This window comes from Lygodium microphyllum, chromosome 4 (assembly GCF_053477565.2).
Source record: "Lygodium microphyllum isolate KBCC chromosome 4, Lygodium_microphyllum_v1.1.10, whole genome shotgun sequence".
Classification (NCBI taxonomy): Eukaryota; Viridiplantae; Streptophyta; class Polypodiopsida; order Schizaeales; family Lygodiaceae; genus Lygodium; species Lygodium microphyllum.
In genome coordinates, this window is record NC_141138.1 from 121,082,872 (window position 1) to 121,107,641 (window position 24,770).

At 43.2% G+C, this 24,770-nt stretch overlaps 1 protein-coding gene across 3 annotated transcripts in view; it reads right to left on the bottom strand.

Annotated features, from left to right (window-relative positions):
* Window positions 1-1,450: 1,450 nt before the first annotated feature.
* Window positions 1,451-24,770, bottom strand: part of LOC148037551 (F-box family protein with WD40/YVTN repeat doamin) — a 122,113-nt gene continuing 98,793 nt past the window's right edge. For 2 of the 3 annotated variants that reach the window (XM_087676491.1, XM_087676489.1), the window contains exon 11: window positions 1,451-1,815. In XM_087676491.1, the coding sequence (XP_087532617.1) occupies window positions 1,805-1,815 (11 nt within the window). In that variant the 3' untranslated portion in view covers window positions 1,451-1,804. Of the gene's footprint in view, window positions 1,816-17,395; window positions 17,782-24,770 lie in introns of those variants that run through there. The other variant, XM_087676487.1, reaches the window with a different exon arrangement.

The following is a 24,770-nucleotide window of genomic DNA, read 5'->3' on the forward strand; positions in this document are numbered from 1 at the left end:
CTGCTTATAAATTTTCATTTCTTTTCTTTTCTACTTTTATAGGGGTTAGAACCCCTTTTTACACACCTTTGTATATATTTATTTCTTTTAAGATATTCAGGGTTTCTCTTCCTTTTATATCAGCATTATTTTCTTCTGGCAAGCTTCTCTAACTGCCTCACAACTAACAAGAACTTCTAGAATGGCTGCCTAGTAGGCTAGCAGAACAGGGTTACTAGGACTGCCTTCTAAAACAGGTCTTTTGATGTCTGGCAATGTCTTTACAGGAGGCAACAACTACTCAGACCTCCCTCAAGCATACTGAACCTAAACCTCAGGACTTCATGCCTTGGACTCTGGTCCCCAATAAGAAAAGAAAAATCCCCTACAAGTACACAGACACATATAGCATAAAAACCACAGTACTCATAAAGGAGAGATATCACCTGGATAGGGCCACGAGAAGCTTCCGCGCAACAAAAGGCTCCTTTCAAGCTCTTTTTCAAACCTATCTAGCACAAAACTAAAACAATAAATCATTAACTACACCTGCACTAAACAGACAATTGGCCCTCTTGGCCGAATAAAATAACACACTTTACTACAAAAACAAATCGGCCCTCTTGGCCTAATGAAATAAAACAGTAAAACCTCGCAAAACGGGCCCTCTTGGCCTAACGAAATCAAACAAAATAGCACCTACACATCCCTCCCTGAAATAATACAGATATACAATAATAGGCTCCTTTCCAAGGAGGAAAAACAGGCTCACAACCCTAAACTAAATGCATAAGGTTATAACCCATCCCTCCTGCATATATACCAAGAGGCATACGCATAGTATGTTGTCTAATCAGCCTATGGGTCCAAGATAATAACGGTAGATTGGTCTCAGCTACTCTTTGCATCACCCATATCAACCATCGTATGCCATATATTGCATGCTCTGATAACATACCCCACAAGCGACCAGCTCATGTTTCATCATTGATCACAATATCCAAACTAGGACCACAATTGAAGAAGAGGTCTTCCTCATAAACAAGATTTGCTAGTGAATCCACAAACTGATTCCAATAACGTGGAATCAGCTGAAAAGACACTCTCTCAAAATCCTCAAGTAGGGTCATAGCAGTGGAGCCCCAAGAGAAACACCGAGGAAAATGGAATTCTCTTGCAAGAAAATCTATCTTGTAACATCAACAAGCTTTTTTATTAGGTTTTATATGATCACAATGAAGAAAAGAACACCAGGCACAACAAATATTCATGCAGCATCATGTAGATCTCCCACGGATTTGATAGAATCAACCATATTATTCAATATCTTCACAACATCCATTAATAGAACAAAGAAAGCAAAGGAATACACCATCTTTGAATGGAAATACATCACATAGTATTCATCTTCAATGTCTTCATAGTCTTCTCTCTCAATCTCTCATATACAATCACACTGTTTTAGTAGATTTGGCTATCTCTGACTCTCTCTGACTCTCTCTCTCTCTCTCTCTCCATCAATAATACATCATATCCTCACTACAATGCTCAATAATCACTCTCAATAATCCTTCTTAGGTCGTGGATACCCCTCCCAAGAAGTATGTCTAATATGAAGAGGCACCAGAGCCACTACAGTGTCCTTTCGTAGCTCACCACTGTCACTTCACTCCAGTCTTTACTTGAGTATTCAGTAGCTACTTCTTTCACTTCTTTTAGCTCTTTTATACTTATATTCACCTCTTTCCAAGGCTAGAAAACTTTCCCAAGCTACACTCTCATCCATCAGAACACATACAGAAGCATACAGAAGGTCTACAGAAGCTCACAGAAGGTCTACAGAAGGTCAACAAAAAGCATCAGAACCACATAACTCATACCAAAACCATTTCAAACCATCAAAAATCACTCAATAAGCTTCCAAACAATCTCAAACCCTTTTAATTAATACTCCATCCCTCCTTACAGAGAGAAAACAGAACAAAACAGAAGCTTAATATAACCAATCAGAACATATCAGAACATCATCAGAACTTCACATCTCTACTAATAAATATCATAAGCTTAATAAAACCATTCCAACCTATCCAAAACACTCTCAAAACACTTCCAAACTAATCAATCATCTCATAAAATCAACCATTCAGCTCCCAAAAATAACAAAAAGCAGCCAAAAAATAGATCATTTCAACACTCAACATAACCCCACACTTAATAAGGAAGCGTCCTCACGACCCAAGAAAAAGGAAATACAAGTTCATTCAAAAGCTCAACTTTGATCTTCAATAAATCTTCAAAAACAGTCCATCCAACCACGACTCCAACTTATAACATGTATCTGATATAAAAAGTACAAAGAAAGGAAAACTCTTTATACATTAACACTTCTTATCAAACTGAAAATCACAACAAACTTGTAAAGGATATAAGAGGTTTCTTCTTCTTTTGCATCAGCATCTTCAACTATCCAACCAGCAACACCATCACCACAATTCTCCAAAAATATAGCTCGCACGAAAGTAAATCAAATAGGCAACCACCACGATCTTATTACATAAATTAATCCACAACACAAATACTACACACAACACAACCATCTGAATGACTCCTCCAAAAAGAGAGATTTATCATTAAAAATCATCCACCATACATGGCAAAGGTATCAATGAAGATGATCTCTCTTGAAAGATTGGTGATTTCGAAAACGATTCATGGATAAGGATTCATCTACAAATGTCTTGGGAGGATTCTGAAAAAACTGAAGGCAGCACATCCTTTCCAACAAGACAAGGTATCTGCTAGGCAAACAGAGGGCATGAAAGTACAATACATCCAATTGCCGGGAATCAATACTCACATTGACATTCATGCACAACTTTGGAATAGGCTTTGAATCATTATGAGAATGCTTATGCATATACGCCAGGTACCAAGTAAAATGAGCAGTTAAGCGCATAGAAGGATCTGCAAACTGAGAATACTGTTGAGCAAAATGCAGATAATTCTGATAAGCCTGACTAGCACTTATCCATTCTCCTGGGATCAATGGCCAATTGATTTGAGGTCCAGTAAGGGAATCATTTGAACTCCAGCCTCTTCTTCGAAGAATCTTCTGATCAAATCCTGGATATCCACTAACCAACTGAGGAGGATTAGGAATAGAAGTGTTAGGAGACGGAAGAGGGACTAATGAAAGAGGATGAAGTGATGGATAGGCAAAATCATAAAAGGAAGAATGGATTAAAGATGGATTTGCTGAAAATTGAGGAGATTCTGTTAAGAAATGCGTTAAAAGATAAGGAGAAAATTTTGAGAGAATGTCAGGGGATGGGGAAGAACAAGGATCAGGAGGGAGAAAAACTCGATCTTCAATAAAAGAACAATGGGTAAAAATAGGAATTTGAGGAGATCCTTGAGGTTGGAAAAGAAGGGGTAAAATGACTTTTGGGTTAGATTGAAAAAGGAAAATATAAGCATCATACCTATGAGCCATTTGTTGATAATGAGTTAAGCATGGTAAGGATGGACCTAAAGCTGAACTACGATGATAGGCTTCAAAGAAAGAAGTATCAAATGGAGGTTGATTGGAAAGATAGGCTAAAAGATCCACCCTCAGTTGGTTAGTGTTCTGGGCATGAGCTGTTGAAGCTTTGACCTGTCGGTGATTCAAAATGATAGAATCAACCATAGTGTGCCATGAAAACTCAGGACACTCAGCCACCTTTGAAAAATATCCCTGGAACATCTCATCAATCCTCAACTCCAAATGTAGGATATACAAAGAAGCTTGCAATACTACATCTCCGACATACCAAGCCAAATCTTCCTCATCTGGAATCAGTAAATCACCCCTCAAATACATATAGGACAGAAGCATCGTATCTGGAGTGACAGTCTTCAAAAACCATCCTTACGACTTCTATCAGCAAATCAGATGACCAAGCTCCACTTCATCCATCCTCTGGAATAGGTAAATCCATCATGGAAAGCTTGATATAGAAAGCCAACTTCTGTTGTTGATAATGGACAAAAAAGGAATGATCTGGTGGAACATATTCTTGATACTGCTCAAAAGAAGACCATAACAAATCCATGCGAGATTGCAATCTTTCCACCTTGGCCTGGAATAAGGGACATAAGGTAGTCTGTCTTTGAAGAGCTGCCAAGTCTGCAGGGGATAAAAGAGAAACTGGCTGCACAGGACTCTATGTTTTAGACCGAGACTAAGCCAACTGATCTTTGAGTTACTGGATTTGAACATTGCTCTGGTCTAAAATAGCTGTGGTGGATTTCAACTTCTCTGCTTCGGCAGCTATCTCCTCCATCTCTTGATTCTCCTTCTGTAACTTATCACTCTCCTCTGTTACAGCAACTACTTAAGACCTATATTCTGCCTGAGCATTTCTCCTCGAGTAGCTCGAATAAAATGGTGATCCATCTTGGAGAGGAGGTAAGTACTCAAATCAATAGTTATGCCTTTCAAAATCATTCGTAAAGCTGTAAACAACTCCTTGAAAAGATAATAAGATGGGGATTTTGCAGGCATGAACCTGTCCTGAAGGAATTGGCAAATCTGTTTCCACAAGGGATTGAAAATCATGGAAACACCCACTCCTGACGTGGTAATGACCTTCTTCGGAGACTCCCCACGATACGGCAGACCAAGAGCCTTGCCTAGACTCTTCGGTGTCATAAGAACAGTTGTGCCACGAACTGGACCACACCTCTTACTGTAAGAGGTTAGAAACTCGTCACAAAGGGAAGGATCATCTGGAACCAGGGGGAAAGATAGGCTCACGAACTTGGACAAGCCCGCTTTAGCAACAACGTCCGAATCCAGTAACAAAGAATAATCATGGACAGCCAAAGAAACATACTGAATCGAGGAAGGAGTACGAGAGGGCGCCGTTCAGATGGTTACACACACACCACAAACACAGACAAACCAAGAGAATGCTTGCAAAGCAACAGATAAAAACCAAGGATAAGATATCAACCAAGGCGGTAAAACATGACTCGGCCAACTATCCCCAAGCAAACCACAGCCTAGAAAAAATTTGATATGACCTCTATACTTATGCGACCGAAAGCTTCATGCTATGCAACATGCAAACACCCAAATCCCCGTATCAAGCAATAAAGAAAAAAACTACACACCGTACCCTTAACCGTAACAAAGAAACTGAACCAAAACATAACAACCCACACATATCAAGACCACAACTTTGATAATCAGGTTTTAACCATGGAGACAACTCCGAAGACTTCGCGTACCCATCCCACGAAACGAGTTCATTAAAAAGGAAAAATAAGTGCAATGAGGGAGAATTAATTTAATGAAATGTTAATTTCAATAAATTATTAAAAAATAGGTGAATTTTTATTAAGTAATAAATCTTAACAAGAAAACGACGGTTCCTTCTTAAATTTTTAATTACAAATTATTAGATTGAAGCGGTGCTTTAATCCGAATCCCGGACTTCGATACCCAGACTGGATCTCTAAATAAAAATTCATTTATTAAAAATGAAGGTGATGTGGAGCACTTTTTTGTCAGCACGTGCTTTTGTGACGGCTGATTCATTTTTATTAAAATATTAAAGTGTCTCTTAGGCGCACTTAGTGCGTGCTAAGTGAACGGCGAGTTTATTTTTAGTTAAAAAATTGTGTGTTTAGCGCGAGTGCGGGTGCCATGGTGGTGTTTAGGGTTCATTTTAATAATTAACTGTGAATTTTGGGATAGCGAAAAAAAATAAAAAATATAAAAGAAAAAAAATACCTAGTAGTGGGTGTATGCGTATGTAATGAATGCACACTTCTCAATCTAAAATGGAGGTCAGCAATCCAAAAAGAACCAAGGTATCTCGATTTTTCTAGAATTTTCAGTTTGTATTTTGAATGAAAGATGTTTTTTTATGAATTTAGCATTTAATGAAGTATTTTTACAGCTTCGAAAATATTTCAAAAATAAGTAAAGGGGGTGGGGGTGTGTGGTGGTGGAGTGTGTGCCTGTGGGGGGAAAAGGGGGCTTACAAGGGGAGTTGGTGGTGTTTGGGACTAGGGGCTTGGGTGGGGGTGGTGGGTGTGGGGGTGCCTTGGAGAGGGAAAAGGGGGCTTGTGTGGGGGGTTGGTGGTGTGTGGGGTTGGTGGACAGGGCACGTGGAGGAGCAGGGGTGGCCAGGACAGAGCCGACAGGGCGGGGCAAAGGCGGTGGCGGGAGGCAGGCGGGCGCACAAGCACCGTGGCGGGAGGCAAGCGGGCAGTGCAGAAGAGAAGAGGGAGGGGGCGTGAAGGAGGCACCGTGGAGGAGGGAGGGAGGAGAGGAGGGGAAGGAGGGGAAGGAGAGTAGGAGTAGGGGAAGAAGAAGAGGAGGAGGGGAGGGTGAAGAAGAAGAAGATGGAGGTGGAGATGGAGGGAGCGGGAAGGAGACACACAGGGGGAGGGAAATGGAGGCAGTTGGGGGAAGGGTCCGGGAGAGAGAAAGGTGGGGGGGAATAGGGGAGGGCGCCTTGGGTGGGGTGGAAAGGCGCCCGGGGGTTGGGGGTGGGGTGCCCAGGGAATGGGTGGGGGAAAGGGTGTGGGGGGTGTCCATGGGGGTGGGTGGTGGGTAGGTGCCCATAGGGGGGTGCTTATAGGGGAATGGGCATAGGGGAATGGGCGGGGTCCCAATGGGGGAAGGGTAGGGGTAGGAAAAAGGGTGTAAATGGGGGGGAAGGGTGCCCATGGGGTGTGGGCGGGGGTGCCAAGGGGTACCCATCATAAGAGAAAGGCGTGCCCCCATCCCGCGCGCGTGCACGGAGGAGGGTAAAAAAATTTGCTGTGACGAGATCGAAATAGCGCCGGGATGGCGGTACGGGGCACGCGTACGCGACCGGGGCGCGTTGAGACGCGTGAAATCGAAAACAGGGGCGTTCACGCGCGGGACGAGTCACGCGAAAATACATAAAAAGAAAGAAAAATGAATATCTCAACATCCAGGCATCAAAACGAAATGTCGTTAAAACAAAAACTGGGCAAGACGGCAGGGAAAATGTGCAACGGGGGGTTCCGGGGGGGTAAAGGACGTTCACATGCAAAAAACACGAAAAATGGCCCCGAAAACACAAACGAAAATTAATATCGAAAGATCCGTGCATCGGAACAAGGTGCAAGAAAAAGAAAAAATGTGCAGAAGCACGTGCCCAACAATCCTATCACGTCAAAACATGGTTTTGACTGAGATAAGACGCGTTCACGTGGAAAAAACCCAAAAATAGACCCGAAAATAGAATCGGAAATTAATATTGGACGAACCGTTGGCCGGAATGACATGCAGGAAAAAGGAAAAATGTCCGCAGGAAGGGGGGGTACAAGATTGTCATGTCAAAATGCAGTTCCGACGGAAGTAGGAGGGGTTCACATGCGAAAAACACAAAAAACACCTGAAAACACATTTAAAAATTAATAATTAAAAATCCAAAAGTCGAAAGAAGGTGGAGGAAAAAAAAAAAGGTGGTGGAAGGCGCGAGGGACACGAGTGTCAAATCAAATTGGAATTCCGATCCAAACAAGGCAGGTTCACATGGAAAAATGTCAAAAAGACGCACGAAAAAATCTCGAGAAATCGCAAAAATTAATATTGGACAAACCGTGCATCAAAAGGATACAGAGTAAAAAGGAAAAATGTCAGGGAGAAAATGGTTGTTAGGGCTATGACGTCAGATCACGGTTCCGAAGCAAATAAAGCGCGTTCACATGGAAAACCGGCTAATGTGCGCAAAATGCTTCAAAAAATAATAACTCGAGAACCGGGCACCGGAACAGGGGTAGGTAAAAAGGAAAAATGATCATTTCAAAGGGAGGAACAGGGTTGTAAAGTTAGATTGGAAGTCCGTTGAATGTAGGGTGCGTTCACATAAAAACATAGCAAAATAAGAGAAAAAGAGAAATGGAGGAGGAACGGTCCCAAGGGAGAGGTGACAGTGAACGGGTGGGTGGGAAGAGACCCCATCAGGGTAAAAGCAAGTCATGGCATAGAGGCATTAGCAAGTTGAGACATATGCAGAGGGATATGCAATGTAGACGCGTAGGGAGGCGTCCCCACACTTAAAACCTTAACGGATAGGGTGAACCAAGCAACAGGGACCTAGGACCACATTACAGACCATCCGCTAACGTCCCCACACTTAAAACATGAACGTCATTGAGAAACAGAAGGTGTAGGGTTAGAAAAACTTGGCCCATGTTGTCGAGGATCAAGTTGGATTGTCGATGGCACGTCCACTGTCGCTGTCGGCTGCAGGAGATACCAAGGCATCTTCACAGCACTCGTCCTTCATGGCAGGGACCACGCGGAAGCACCCAGGGAGGTAGCTGGTTGAAGGAATCGCAGGAAATTCATCGATGGCGAGGGATATTGCACTCAACTCACAATCACGCAAATGGAATGAAAGAACTGTCACTCGCCCCATGACTAATATCACTCAAGGAATAATGATTGAAACCCATATCTTATACTCGGTTTAGAAATCGACAAGGGGGATGGTACAGGAGTATGCTAGGGTGCACAGTTGATGGTGCATTAGTGCGTCCAACCCGTCTGGCATGACTACAAGGAGGAAGGCAAGGGAGCCTTACAGTGCAGTGTACAGAACAGGGTAACGTGCCTTATGTTGATGATGGTAGAGACCCATCCCGTGGGTGCATAGGAAAACGGGAACATACCTGACTCCAAGTGTCGTAACATCCCTCAATCTCACCTATCGGTAAAATTGATTGAATAAACTCCAGTCACACTCAGCCCACCCTCTGTCTCACGCTCAGTTGATAGATACAGGAGGGCAGCCCTTTCCTAAAACCCATTAATGTTATCCTCACGGGCACTTGTGCAAAGGTTGTATGCCTTGTGCACATTTGATGGTGCAATTGTGCATCCCACCCTGTGTCGACATACGGTGCGAGAAGAAAGGCCAGGGAGCCTTATAGTGTAGTGCACAAAAACAAATTGTGCTTTGCGCATTGAGAGGCCCGTCCCGTGCGTGCAACACTTCATTCACACTTCTCACCTCTCATTTGATTTGAAGAAAAAAGACTGGTCACCCGCCCCACCCTCTTTCTCACACTCTGTTGATAGTTACAGAGGGCAACCATACTCACTTCCCCATCCGGTTAGGGTGAAAGCTCACATCACTTAATTGTTTTTCGATGAAGATCGCGTCGTCAGTTGTTGAAGAGGCATACCCAGGGAGGTAGCCATCAAATCGAACGTTGTGTTACATAGGACCATGGCGTCTGCTAGAGGACAGTTAGACACTCTGCAGAAAGACCCAGGACACAGTGTACCAAGGGAGGCAGCTTCGGAACTGGATCCTGGGGATATCAATTGATGAATCCACTGTCTGGACTGCTGGGTGTTGCCACCTTTTCCACAGCCAGCTTCTCGCCCAAGGGTGTTGACCACCTTTTCTTGGAACGAGGCCTACTATAATAGGGAATTGCTTCCTTTTCTCCCATAACAGATTTTTTTTTCTTCTTCTTCTTTTCTTTTTCTCTTACTCCCGAGGGTGTTTCCACCTTTTCTCGAAGAATAGGTCGGCATGACAGGGACCTAAGTCCTTTTCTCCCATGACCGATATGTATATTTTTTTTTCTTTTTTCTTTTTCGAATTAAGCAAGGGAATGGTAGAAATAGAATTTGTCAGAATCCACATCGCCATTGCCGCTGGTGGAAAATAGAGGATAAGAGATCAAGGCTGAAAGGTGGGGCTAAGGGGACAGAGGGTTGCGTCCATCTCATCAGGAGTGGCTGAAGAACGGCTATCAGAAGTAGCATCATGAGAGTGATAGTGCCACACCAACGGGGGAAAGGATCAGGTGACCATGATTGTCAAGATCCCCAAGGAGGGAAGTACTTCTTAAGGTGATATCCATTGATCAGGAAGGGATCATCAGAGGCATCAACGGTCTGCACTTGGACAGAGCCATTAGGGTTGACAGCAAGTACCTTATATGGGCCCATCCACCGCTGTTGAAGCTTGCCAGGAAACTTGTCAAATCGTGAATCATAGGCTAGGACTAAATCACCTTCTTTGAACTCCTTGTGCTTGATGAAGCTGTCATGGTAAGCCTTGCGTCGAGCTTGCATGGCTTCCATGCACTGTAGAGCCATCCTGCGAGTTTCGTCCAAACATTCCAGGTGGAGGAGACGGCGTTGCAGTGAATCATCGTCTCCCAAACGCTCTTTGATAGCCACTCTCAAAGAGGGTGATTCCAGTTCAATAAGGAAAACAGCTTCTGTACCATACACCAGCTGGAAGGGTGTTTGTCATGTTGCTGCTTTATGGGAGGTTCTGTATGCCTAGAGGGCCTCTGTAAGTCGATCATCCCAATCACGATGATGTGCGACAATCGTCCTTGTCAAGATCGAGCAGAGGATGCAATTCCTGACTTCGACTTGGCCGTTGGCTCTGGGGTAATAAGGAGTGGACTTGCGATGGCGGATCTTATACAGCTCTGTCAACTCTTCCATGACTTTATTAATGAAATGAGTGCCTCTGTCACTTACCAGCTCTAAGGGACTGCCAAAACAGGTGATGATATTCTCGTACATGAACAGGGCTACGATGTCACCATAGTCCCGCTTTAGGGCTTTAGCTTCACACCACTTTGTGACATAATCCGTACATACGAGGATGTATCGGTTCTGTTTCCTTCTGGTGGGAGGATCGATCGGACCTACGAAGTCGATGCCCCACTTCTCAAACGGCTTTAAAGGAAGGATAGGTTGAGTGGCATGGCACTTGTCTTGGTAGGTTTCCCCATTCTCTGATAAGTATCACATCTTTTACAGTAATCATAGGCATCCTTATAAATGGTAGGCCACCAGTATCCTGCTAGCAGAGCCTTCCTGGCTGTGGCTTCTCCTGCAAAGTGGTCTCCACACGGCTCGTCATGGCAAGCCTTCAGAACAATCCCAATCTCATCCCCTGCAACACATCTTCTGAGCACTTCATCTTTGCCTTTCTTATATAGTGCACCGCCTAGCAGAGTGTAGGGGGCTGATTCTAACATAAGCTTCTTCCTTTCCCTACTAGAAATACCAGGAGGGTACTGTTGGGTTACCAGCAGATTGGCAATGTCTACATACCAGGAAGTTACAGTTTCTACCAAGAATAGAGAAGCATCAGGGAGGTCTGGATCACCTTGCTCATCTGTAGTTTGTGGGATACGCGACAGATGATCAGCCAGAACATGGGAACGACCAGGTTTGGTAATTACCTCAAAGTCGAACTCCTGGAATAGAAGGAGCCATCTCATCATTCGTCCTTTCACATCCGCTTTATTCATCAGGAAGGATAGGGCCTCATGATCCACATAAAATTTAAAGTGGGTAGACAGTAGGTAGCGGCGGAACTTCTCTAGGGCAAACACCATTGCCAAGCACTCCAGCTCTGTCACTGTATAGTTCTGCTCTCTATCCCTGACTTTTCGGCTTGCGTAATAGAGTTGATCCAACTTCGAGGAGCCCTTCTGGCAGAGAACTGCGCCTAAGCCTTCAATGGATGCATCAGTGTGTACATGAAACTCCTTCGTCCAATCAGGAGGTTGCACAATGGGTGCCTCAATCAAACACTGCTTCAGAGTGTTGAAGGCTTTGTCACATTCTTCCGTCCAAATAAACTCTGCATCTTTCCTCAAAAGCTTGTGCAAGGAGCTTGCCTTTGTTGCAAAATGAGCTATGAACCTTTTGTAGTAACCCACATGGCCTAGGAATCCCCTCAACTGTTTGAGGTTGGTGGATGCTATCAGAGCTGCAATCTTTTCGATCTTTGCAGGGTCTGTTGATATCCCTTGTGCAGAGATAATGTGGCCCAACAGAACTCCAAAAGAGACCCCAAAGATGTATTTGTTGGGGTTGAGGTAAATCCCATACTCCCGACATCGATCAAAGCATTATTCCAGGTGTCCCCAGTGTTCTCGAATCAAACTATAGACACAGAAGTCATCCAAATACACCTCAATAAAGTCGTGCAGATGATTTTGGAATGCGGCCATCATGACTCGCTGAAAAGTAGCAGGGGCATTGCAGAGCCCAAATGGCATCACTCGATAAGCGTAGGTCCCCCATTCTGTGGTGAAGGTTGTTTTGGATTCGTCTTTTTCTGTTATCTGCACTTGGTTGTATCCCCTGAATCCATCCAAGGGAATAAAGCTCATGTCCTGCCACTGTGTTCAACAGTTGGTCTGTGAAAGGGATAGGAAAGTGATCCTTCTTCGTCTTGGAATTCAACTTGCGGAAATCCACACATATACAAAGCTTGCCATTCTTCTTGGGTACCACCACGATGGGTGAAACCCATTCACTATTTGCCACTGAATAGATGAACTCGGCTTCTAGAAGATTCAGCAGCTCTGCTTTCACCAATGTTGAATAATTCGGATTCATTCACCTCTGTCGTTGCCGTACAGGCTTGGCATCAGGCTCCAAATCAATATGATACTGACATATTGTGGGATCAATCCCCTTTAGGTCTTTGTAGGACCAAGCAAACACGTCCAAATTCTCTTTCAACAAGTTTTACAAAGTTTACAACTCCTCCTCTGGTAGGCTGCTATCCACCTTCAAGTGGCGTTCAGTGCCATCTGCATCCACAAAAGTTAATTGCCTTTCACCTTCTACTTCACAGATGAAGGTCCCGCGGACTGCTTCTGGGTACAGATCTGACTCCTTCAAGGGGGTGGTGTCCTCATCTGATGTCCCACTAGAACCAACTTCTTCTTTTGGTGGAGACTTAGGTTGCTCCTTGAGATGTTAAAATGGGATTAGAGCCGTTTCGGGTTTGGTTTCAAGATGAATTACCTCTTGGCTTGAAGACTCATTTTCTGATGACGCATCCAAGAACGTCACATAACAGGGACCCTCTGAAGCCTGTTGGAATCGTGAGACTGGTGCTTGTTGGCACGGTGCATCATCATCATCTTTCTTTGGAAAGGATGGTTGCGGACGGCAAGAGCCACTGCTGAAAGACGGCTTGGTCTTCTTAACCCAATTCTTATAACGATTTTACATATGAGAAAATCCATTTACCAGACCAAATGGTACCATCGCCATTCTATCCCACAGCATGAGCTCGTCTGCTTCTGATGCTTCTGGAACTTCTTCTTCATATATATCCTCTTCAGGTGGGATAGACTCTTTCGTCTCGCTTTCATAACCTTCTTGTTCCATATCATCTCCTTCCTCTCCTATTTCTATTTCTATCTCTGTCTCTGTCTCTGATTGTATCTCTGTATGTGTCTGTGTCTGTATCTCTGTCTCTGTAGGAGGTCTGTAAGAGAAGAACAGGTTCTCTGTTTCATCTTCTACCTCTGTCTCTGGCTCTGCTATGGCCATGTAACAGGGAGAGCAGTACATCCATGCTTCTATCTCACTGTCAGAAGTGATTTTGGAAATCATTTCTGGTTCAGGCAGAAAGTATTCACCCATTGATAATGGCTTTGCATCTTAATGGAGTTGGCTTACAGTATCAACTGTTAAGGAACGTGCCACTATTTTCTTGGGAAAGATCTGCTTGACAGCTTCTTCTTCTGCTGATGTACCATCTGTACCTTCATTGGAGGAATCTGATAAGACTTCAATGGAGGTAGATCCATTACCTTTCTGCGACCCATACAACTTCAACACCACGTTGTTGGGTCCTCTGCCTAGGGTTAGGGTTTCTTTGAACCAATCCGTCCTTGCTCTAGCTTCAAAAAGCCATGGTCTACCCAGTAACAGGGGGTAGGATGTACCATAAGAGTCTGGCTTCACCACCAGATAGGTTAGCCAATAATCTTTTCCAGCCACTGTAGTCTTCACATATGGGAGAATGCCCAAAGGCTTGATTCTTCTCTGATCCGCGAGTCTGATGAGCCGTTGGGTTGGTTGCACACCTTGTAGGCCTAGATCCTTCATTGTCACATCCGTCATAATGTTCACTGATGAACCACCATCAATCAGTGCATTTGCAATAAAGCAACCTTCTATCCACATGCCAGTCTCTAGGGTACCCAGATCTAGGAAGGCGTTAGCCACGTCCACTTCTTTTACAGGCTCTGGAGCTTTGTTCGACTTTGTTGCTATTGAGGGAGCAATCTTTAATCCACGTCTTCTTGTTAGTATACTTTTGAATCTTTTTCGGCAACCGAAAGACAGCATCAATAATTGTCGGAATGTGAGGTTTGGTTTAAAGGTATCTAGATCTCTAACCAGATCGTATTCCTTAATAAGATCCATTGGCTTCTCTAACGGTTAGGAAATGGGACAACACCCATTTTCATTTTCCGTTTTTCTTCCAACAGGGGCATCATGGGAACGTTTTCTACCACTTGTGGCACTTCCTCCTCTTCTATCTCCTGGACCTCTGGTCCTGTCTCTGGAACTGTCTCTGTGACTCTTTGTGGCACTGTAGTGCTCTGTACGGCACTGTCATGCTCTGTTTTGTTCTGTTCTGTTCTTCTGTTGGAAGATTGAACTTCACAGTTCTGGCAAGAGGATTATTTTCTTTCTGGATAAGGGGTTCCTTCTTCTTCGCACGCGTGATGGCAGCAACTTCCAATTCCACTAAATTGGAGGTAGGCTCTTGGGCCTTGGCCGGACTATCAGTAGCACTGTTTTTCACTGGGACTGGGCTTGGACAGTCTTTTGCAGTGTGGCCTTCTCCTTTCCATCGACTGCATAAGGGCTTATAATCCACTAACCTTCTGGGATTTGGACAATTTGGTGAAATGTGTCCATTTTCTCCGCATCTGTAACACTCCACTTCTGATCTCTGACCATTGCCAGACTGTCTTCCTCTGTAACTTTGAGAGGAAAACCTCCTTGGACCAAAATTAGGACCAAACTCCCGAGGCTTGGGTCCAATATCTTGTGTTATCATTTTGGATTTCAGCAAGTTGAATCTTGTGTCTTCTTCTTTCCTTCTCCTATCATGCATCTCCTTCAGAGAGCAAATATCCTCTGTATGGTTCTTTCGCAAATAATAGGAACAGAAAGCTCCAGGGATGGTCGGTTTTCGTATACATTCAGTGGCTAAATGGCCTGCTTGATGACACTTACCACACCAAGTATTTGACCACATCACATCTCTTCCTGCTCCTGCAACGTTGGATATGCTAGCAGTATTCACTTTCAGCGTCTGTAGCTGCTCTGTAATCACATCCATCAACTCCTTTTTTATATTTGCAACTGAGTTGGATAAATAATCCTTCAATCTTTCTCCTCCTGAGGTACTGGCAGTAGGGTTTTGAGGAGTCTTTGTAATCACTGCACAAACAGGTTGGGCTAGCACAGAGGGATCTCTATTTCGATTCTGATTCAGAGCTCTTGTTTGAACTGTTGGCTGTTGGCTCCAGTTGGTAGGGTTCCACTATTGCTGCTGATTTGGCATTGAGAAAATTGGTTAGGACCATTATTATTGTGGTTGAACCATCATTTGAGGCATGGATTGTGGCCACTGTGGATTTGGTGCACTGTACTGTGATACTGGGGGCATCTGTTGGTAGGGATAGGGAACAGACCCTGGGACTGCATTTGGTGGGTACAACATTCCTAGCATCAGAGGAGGTAGGACTCCTCTTCCTGGATTCATCGCCAATCTAGCTTCCACTTCATCGTACAGTCTTGCACCTTCTGTTGCAGCTTGCAGTGTGGCTGGTCTTTGCAGCTCCACAAACTTACGGACTTCTGGTTGTAATCCTCTGAGAAACACCCTCTTCTAAATGCCATCATCTAGATTATGATTAGTCCATCTCTTCAGGATGGATTCCATTCGTGAGACATAAGCTTCTACTCTTTCTCCAGAGGACTGACTTAAATTCATAAATTCCTCTCGCATCCGCTCTTCAAAACCTTCACGTCTGAATTTAGTGAGGAATGCCAACTTCAGGCCGTCCCATATGCCAAAAGTTCCTGGTGCTTGTCTCTCATACCACTGAAACGCCGCGCCCTTGAAAGTGGCGGGGAATATTGCCAACCAATGCTCAAGGGTTCTGGCATTGTGAGCCACACATGCTACCATAAACTCTGCTACATGAAGATCAGGATCTTCATTGTACTCTCCCTTAAAAACTGGTAATGGATCTACATTCGCTGGCCTGTCATCAATATTTCCAGGACGGATCTGGCTTGGAAGTGGACCTCCAGGAGGAGGAGGAAGGGCTTCATGTGCCATTGGGACTTTTGTAAAGAGTTCCGCAAGGGCGTCAAAGGCAGCTTCTGCTGCGAGCTCGTTCTCAGCTCTGATTTTTGCTTTCTCTCTTCTCACGTACCTCTGGACTCGTTCTAACGCTTGCCTCTTTATTGCGTCATTCATCGGGGGGTTGGCTCCACTATGTTGTTAGTGCTCCACAGAGGGATAACAGAAGGCTTCAGTCTCTGGAGGACTCTCTTGCCAACATTTCTTCTTCTTCCTTTTCAACGTCTCTGAATTCTGCTTTCATGCCACTGCACAGGGAAATGTATTCGGTTCTGAAGGTGTCAAAATGCATACGTCTAAGCATTGTGGTGGTGCCATCATCATAGTAATGCCAGCTTCTGATGGTTTCAACAGTGTATGTTATAAAGAACACTCTGTCTACCAACTTCCAGTGGGTTGCTAATTGAACAAACAGAAGATTGTCAGTGCACCAAGCATCCCATGTATCTTGCTGTTGAGCATCTACGAACAAATTCTAACTCTTTTCCTTCTTGTCTTTGTGAACCTCCACAGACAAAGACTCTTGAAGCTTCTTCACAATCTCCCACTTGATGATGTTTGGAAACTTCTCAATGAATACCAAATCTTCTATGTATGGTCATTCTCTCTGTTTTTGCTCTTCAGTTATTCCCAAACAGTTTGCCACCAAGATGCAAGTTTCTGCTGCTTCAACAAGAAGAGGAAACTATCCACCACATAGAGCATGCATCATGATGATGATGTGTTTCCGCTATTGTGGGATGAACTTCTTGTGGAAACTGGCTTTGATTATGAGAAATTTCAACTCTTCAGTGGAAGAATGAACTTTACAAATATCCATTGAATTCTTCTCTTCTTGGCAATGCCATTTCCTTCATTTTCAGTCTCTTCTGGTGCTTGTTGATGGCAAGTTTCCCCGACTGCACACCAAAAACATGGAGCCCAAGAGGAACACCAAGGAAAAGGGAATTCTCTTGCAAGAAAATCTATCTTGTAACATCAACAAGCTTTTTTATTAGGTTTTATATGATCACAATGAAGAAAAGAACACCAGGCACAACAAATATTCATGCAGCATCATGTAGATCTCCCACGGATTTGATAGAATCAACCATATTATTCAATATATTCACAACATCCATCAATAGAACAAAGAAAGCAAAGGAATACACCATCTTTGAATGGAAATACATCACATAGTATTCATCTTCAATATCTTCATAGTCTTCTCTCTCAATCTCTCATATACAATCACACTGTTTTAGTAGATTTGGCTATCTCTGACTCTCTCTCTCTCTCTCTCTCTCTCCATCAATAATACATCATATACTCACTACAATGCTCAATAATCACTCTCAATAATCCTTCTTAGGTCCTGGATACCCCTCCCAAGAGGTATGTCTGATATGAAGAGGCACCAGAGCCACTACAGTGTCCTTTCGTAGCTCACCACTATCACTTCACTCCAATCTTTACTTGAGTCTTCAGCAACTACAGCTTTCACTTCTTTTAGCTCTTTTATACTTGTATTCACCTCTTTCCAAGGCTAGAAAACTTTCCCAAGCTACACTCTCATCCATCAAAACACATACAGAAGCATACAGAAGGTCTACAGAAGCTCACCAGAAGCTTATCAGAGAGTTACAAAAGGTCAACAAAAAGCATCAGAACCACATAACTCATACCAAAACCATTCCAAACCATCAAAAATCACTCAATAATCTTCCAAATAATCTCAAACCCTTTTAATCAATACTCCATCCCTCCTTACAGAGAGAAAACAGAACAAAACATAAACTCAACATAACCAATCAGGACCAATCAGAACATATCAGAACATCATCAGAACTTCACATCTCTACTAATAAACATCATAAGCTTAATAAAACCATTCCAACCTATCTAAAACACTCTCAAAACACTTCCAAACCAATCAATCATCTCATAAAATCAACCATTCAGCTCCCAAAAACAATAAAAATCAGCAAAAAAATAGATCATTTCAACACTCAAGCAGTTCGATGATACATACAAAGAATGGGATTCCGCATTGTGTATGTCCCATCGAGCTGATTTAAGATCAACTGGGAATCCCCTTTTACTAACAACCAACGAATACCACCTTGTTTGGTAATATGCAGTCCCGTAATCAAGGCTTTATACTCTGTCATATTGTTAGTGAATCCTACCCCGAGATAAGCAGCTAACTTCATCGTAACTCTACGTCGGGAATCTCGAATTACTACTCTAACACTCTCTTTTTTATTAGGGCCCCTAGGCACTCCATCAAAATATAATGTATACGTCCACAATGAGTTTACACAGCCTGCCATCACGAACTCCTCTATTCGTAATTATGATAGTCAAAGTTCAACACGTTGAGAGGATGAACTGACGGCTCCATCGCACCTTCTTCATTAAACTCAACAGGGATACTCGTCAATAGTCTCGCAAGCAATGATGGCAGAAGACTTTGATCACCCACACAAAGGTCTCGTCTTCTTGCTCAATCACTTTATATCCTTTGCTCCACTAGATGAGTTTTCCTTGATGGTATCTCTGCTCGAGATATGGGTGCTCTAAATAAGGAATTAACCAACTCATCAACCGGCTTTAAGCTCTTTTGCATGTCTCAAATCATCCCCAGCATGGACCTGCAATGCATTTTCTTTGTATTAGCATACTTAGAAATAATAAGGTTTAATCTTATTAAGATTAACCTTATTTTTAAACTCTACTCCTTGTAGATCAGCTAATAGAGCCGTAGACCTATTTTTTCCTAGTCTGACAATCTTGTAGGGGCCATCCCATTTAGGTTCCAGCTCCCTAGAAACAGCTCCCTATGCGTATCATAATATAGAACTAATTGCCCTTTTTTAAAGGTATACTTCTTCGCTCTAAGGTCGTGCAACTGCTTCATCCGACGTTTAGCTACCTCCTGGTGTAATAAGCTCTGCAACTTCAACTCATCTAGGTGGGCTATGGTCGTGAAATGTTCAAAGACAGAATCCTCGTCTCCCAAAGAGTGGTTAATTGCAAACCGTATGGTTGGCAACTCAATCTCGAGGGGTAATACACACTCTTCCCCATAAACCAATTTAAATGGAGTATGGCTGGTAGCTCGCTTTGTGGTATTGTACGCCTATACTGCCACATACAACTTCATGTCCCAGTCTCGTTTCTTCTCAGAGACTATTTTAGACAAGATCCCCACAAGCTATTTATTAGTACTTTCAACTTGCCCATTTGCTTGCGGATTATAAGGAGTCATTTTATTGTGCTAATTTGCCAAGCTTTAGTCAAGTTTTTGATCACTTTATTCAAAAAATGGGTTCCACGGTCCGACACTAGTTCCTTTGGGGGACCGAAACGGCAGATAATCTGCTCTAAAAGAAAACTTGCAGTCTCTTTTGCATTGTCATGCCTCGTCGCCCGCGCTTCTGACCATTTTGTAAAATAATCAGTGGCTACTATAATGTACCTCTTTTGCATAGTAGACGATGGAGTAATCGGACCCACAAAGTCAATGCCCCACTTCTCAAATGGAAGGATAGCCATGATGGGCGTAAGTGGACGTTTTCTATTCTCTCTACTGTCATGCCTTTGACAGGTATCACATCCCTTAACATACTCAAAGGAATCTTGGAAGATGGACGGCCACCAATACCCAGCTCTTAAAGCTTTCTGCACCGTCAACCGTCCCGCGAAGTGCCCTCCACATGCAGAGTCATGGCACTCTTCTAAAATAAAAGGAACCTCATCAGGCATCACACATCGGCGGTAGATATCATCAACACCTTGCCGATATAGTGTCCCTGCGATCAAGCAAAACTTCAAAGCCTATTGTTTGATTTTTCTCTTTTTAGATTTTGATAAACCAACTCCCATCTCTCCTGTTGATAGATAGTGTGTAATAACAGCATACCAAGATGGAATAGAAGCTGTATCAATTTTAAACATTTCTCCAATGTCGCTTCCTTCTACCAAAGTCTCTTTCGGCTCCCCGAAATCCACAAGGCATTCCACAATACCCTGCAACCTTGATGGCTTACTCTTAATCTCATAATCAAACTCCTACAAAGTGATTAACCACTTTGCCAAACGATCAGGCAGTTGCAGTTTGTTCATAAGCAATCTAAGCCCTTCCGTCTTCGTATAAAACACTATCTTTTCATAGAGGATGTAGTGCCTGAATTTCTTAGTCCCAAAGACCATCGCAAGACACAACTTCTCCATGTAAGTATAATTGATCTCTGAAATGCCCAATTTTCGACTAGCAAAAGCTATCGGATGATACCACTTGTCCTCTCAAATTTGGGTTAAACAACTGCTGATACTATGCATGGTGGTTGGCTGCTGAAAATATATAGAACACCTTGCCTCTTTTAGGTGCTTTTAAAATGGGTGCTTTTACTAGCTCCTGTTTCACATCCTCGAAAGCTACCTTACAAGGGTCGCTCCATTTAAATAGACAGTTAAAGGATAATAAGTTTGTTAATGGCAACGTTCTTTCTGCCAAGGCATTTATAAACCTCAGATAGTACCCTATTGACGACAGAAAACTATGAACCTCTTTCGGAGTGCATGGTGGACTCATAGCGACTGTGACCTTGATCTTTTCACGGTCAGTTGCGATCCCCACTGAACTGACCACATGACCTAGCAATAGCCCATAAGACATTCCAAAGACACACTTCCTTGGATTAAGAGCGATACAAAATTGTCTGCAACGCTCAAAGCATTTTCTTAAAATAATCAACATCCTTTCCCTTACAATGGCGACCCCAGGTCATCAATAAATACTTTCAACTCATTTGGGGCGATGTCACCAAAGGTCTTGTCTGCTGTTCGTTGCCATGATCCAGGTGCATTGCACAATCCAAAGGCCATCACATAGTACGAAAAAGTACCAAAGACAGTAATAAAAGTTGTTTTCAACTTGTCCTCTTCTGCAATTGCCATCTGATTATAACTCGCAAAGCAATCCATGAATGAATATACTTCTCTACCCACTAATTGATCCAAGATCTGGTCAATAAATGACAACGGGTAGTAATCCTTAACCGTCTGCTTATTCAGCTCTCTAAAATCTACACATAGTCGAATCTGATTGTTTTTCTTCTTCCTGATAACAATTGGTGAACACCATTTTGTGTGTTATACAGGAAAGATTAAACCAGCTCTTCTTAACTTCTGTAACTCCTCAAATAACCTGTCCCTCAATTCAAAAGGCATACGCCTTACCTTCTAACGCACAGGGTGACTGCCTTCTTTTACGGGAATAGTATGAACAGCCAGGCTGGGAGGAATACCTCTCAGCTCATCATAACTCCAAGCAAAGATATCGCGGAATTCTTGAATCAGGGACACATAGTCCTCCCTTTCTGCTAAACTGAGCATGGAACCTAATTTAATTGGCCACAAATCATTCGGCATGTCGAGGTCTAACTCAATCACATCTGCATCTCTTATCCTATCTTGCGGCTCAATCGGCTCATTTAGAGTTATCTGATAGATATCCTCTGTAGTGGACCCCTCTTTAGATTCATCACTAGATGATGTCTCACTACCATATGGATCGTCTGTTGTTTCTAATTCAGTAGAAGATAAAGGAGCTCTCTCACTCTAAGGAAACTCAGGGTAAGCATCGATTATTACTCAATTAGCACCTCTACCTAGAACCACTCGACCGGCGGGTATATCGACTTGACAACTTGTTTGTAAGATCCAAGGCCTGCCTAGCAAAACTCGATAGCTAGGACGTCCTGCAAATCTAATCACCCTAAAGTCCAAGAAACATTCTACACTCGCAACTGTAACATGGATCTTAGTGACGCAACCTTCTAGTTGTCTTAGACTATCATCAACCATTCTCAGAATGGTAGAGTTGTCTTTCTGGATGCATAGACCCAACCTCTTCATCAATTCTGAACTCATGATATTGATGGAGGATCCAATGTCTACAATGGCATGTTCCACTAATATTCCATCCACATAAGCTGGAACCCTAGGACAGTTCTTTTCAGCATGGTCAAACCAATCTTCTCCTACTCGTGCTATGCCCAAGGGTTCTACAATATACCCAGTACGCAAGATCTTCTTAAATTCTTTGCATACTCCTGGAGATAATTTAATCAATTGCAAGAGGTTCACATCTGGTTTAACTTCGCAAAGAGAACTTGCTAAATCAAAGTCATGATAAGTAACCAAAGCTCTCTTTTCTTGCCAAACCATCCTCTCTTTTGGTATTTGGACCGGTTTTGGTATTCTTTTTTAGCTCTTGCCTTCTTTCTTGGCACTTCCTCATCCTTCTTAAGGTCACCTTTTCTGTTAATCGGCCTTAGCGGTCCCCCTTCCATGCTAGGACTCTGGACTTGCGTCCCCTTATCCCCTTGCTTAGAGTTTCCCTCAATCGGTTTTACATTATCTTTATCAACCTCTTTAGCCTTTTGGCCTCTTGTCACGGCTCTTAAGTTAGAGGTTTCGGCATCATTGACTCGTACAGCCTCAATAAGGCTGACTCCGTTGCCTTGTGGAAACTCTTCTATAGTTGTTTTTCCCCTCTACAATATTTGTCTTGGTGCATCATTCTGTTGCAAGTTATTTTCTTGAGCTCTATGATTCACTGGGCCCGGCTGTTTACTCCCTTGTTGGAGAGAACTAATCTTACTCCAACAAGTAGCAGCTAAATGGCCCGACGTCCCACAAATGTCACATTTCACATTTGGATAGTTTCTGGGGAAGTGATGTCCACCACACCACTTACAACTAAATCTTGAGGGTCCACCCTCTTCAGGGCGTCGACTCCCTATCAGATTTTGTTGCTTCTTTAAGAAATTAACGTCGACAACTATTTTTCGATATTGTTCGGAAATCATGTCAGTATAATGCTTCATCATATCCTTAACTTCGCCAAGGACATTAGATGCACTCGACTCATAGCCTTGATTGTCGACTCGTCGTTCCATTGGCTTAACAATCTGATTTGGCATTGGCTGTTGACCCACAGGAACAACATTAGAATTCGAAACTTGGCCTCCAATATTTGGTGGAGCCAACTGACCTGCCATATGCATAGTCACACTGGAAGGAGCTGACAGCAAATGTACATTCTGAACCACGCTCCCTCTCCCATTAGGGTTAGTCATAGGCATCCCTTGACTTCCATTCATCAATGGTAGATTGTCTCTAGGTACTAAACCCGCATTAACGTTCATTCGAGAGGAGTAGGCCGTTTGTAATCGTGCTTCTACTCCCTCTGCCCGCGTAATAGCGATGTCTATATCTGCCAAGGCCACACTGCTCAATTGTACTTGGATATTAAAATCCAACCCATGCAAAAAGTATTGCAATTGGGCAGCCGACGGAATAGGAATGTAAGTTTGTAACTTACGAAATACTTCCTTCAGCTTCTTGGCATATGCTTTCACATTCTCATGAGAATCTTGACGTGTTACATTTAGGACACGCAACCAATATTGGCCACCTCTTTCACGGGCATATTCTCCTCAGAAAGCTGCATAAAATTGATCAATTGTGGTTATGGTTCCAGACTCTATGCTGTGATACCATACCGCAGCCCTTCCTTTTAACGTCATATTAAATAACATCATGAGATGTCCCTCGTCTTGGATGCGATAATTGAACATCAATCTTTGAAATTCACAAATGTGAAATTCTGCATCCTCTTCAGCTAACCCACTAAAAATGGACAAGGGAACGACTAAGGCTGGTAAATCCGGCATCCCTGCAGGAATTGCAATAGACTGTGCCATGGTGACAATTGGATTAGCAATGGGAGTTTGAACGGGTAAATTCACCCCGCCACTTGAAGTGGGTAAACTTGGTGGAGGAGAGGAAGAACTTACACTTCCTCCTGCACCTAACGGACTATGTACAGCAGTTGGGTTACTAAGACCGCTGCCTCTTATACGTATTGGGCTACTCCTTTGAGGAGAATAACGACTTATAATCTCTGACCGCTGTCTAGCCCTCTCAGCACGTTCTGCTTTTTGGATTTCGTCTTGACGGTCCTTGTCAGAGGACATAAACCAACTTTTTTTTTGTCCCTAAAAACCCTAGATCCGAAAACTACCACTTATTGGTGGCTCCCGATAGACGCACCACTGATGGGACCTGAAATGGGCCGACACTGGCTATGGCACTAGCCGAACCTCATGCTCATGACACACAAACATCCTCATGGTCTCGTGGACCAGGACCGTCAATCTAAGGCTGAAGGACAAACTGTCCTAAAGCTTAATTCCTGCGGTTTTAGTTTATAGTCCAACATTTTTCTAAAACTCCTCAAAGAGAGAACCCAAAGTACATAGGCATAACGCCTCGTCACACATATATAGGAGGCACTCCACCGACTAATAGTCGGAGCCCCACTGCAGCTCTCCTACATCACAGGGATTGGCCCCTTGATGCGCTGCTAAACATATAACACAAACGAGCACAAACTTCTCTCAAGGTACCAATATTTTACGTTCCAAAATATACCATTTCTCACAACAATTTCCCTTTAGGACCCAACAACTAACCTATAGCTTGGGACGTTCTCTTACGCTCATCATTGGTCACAACCTAAGAAAG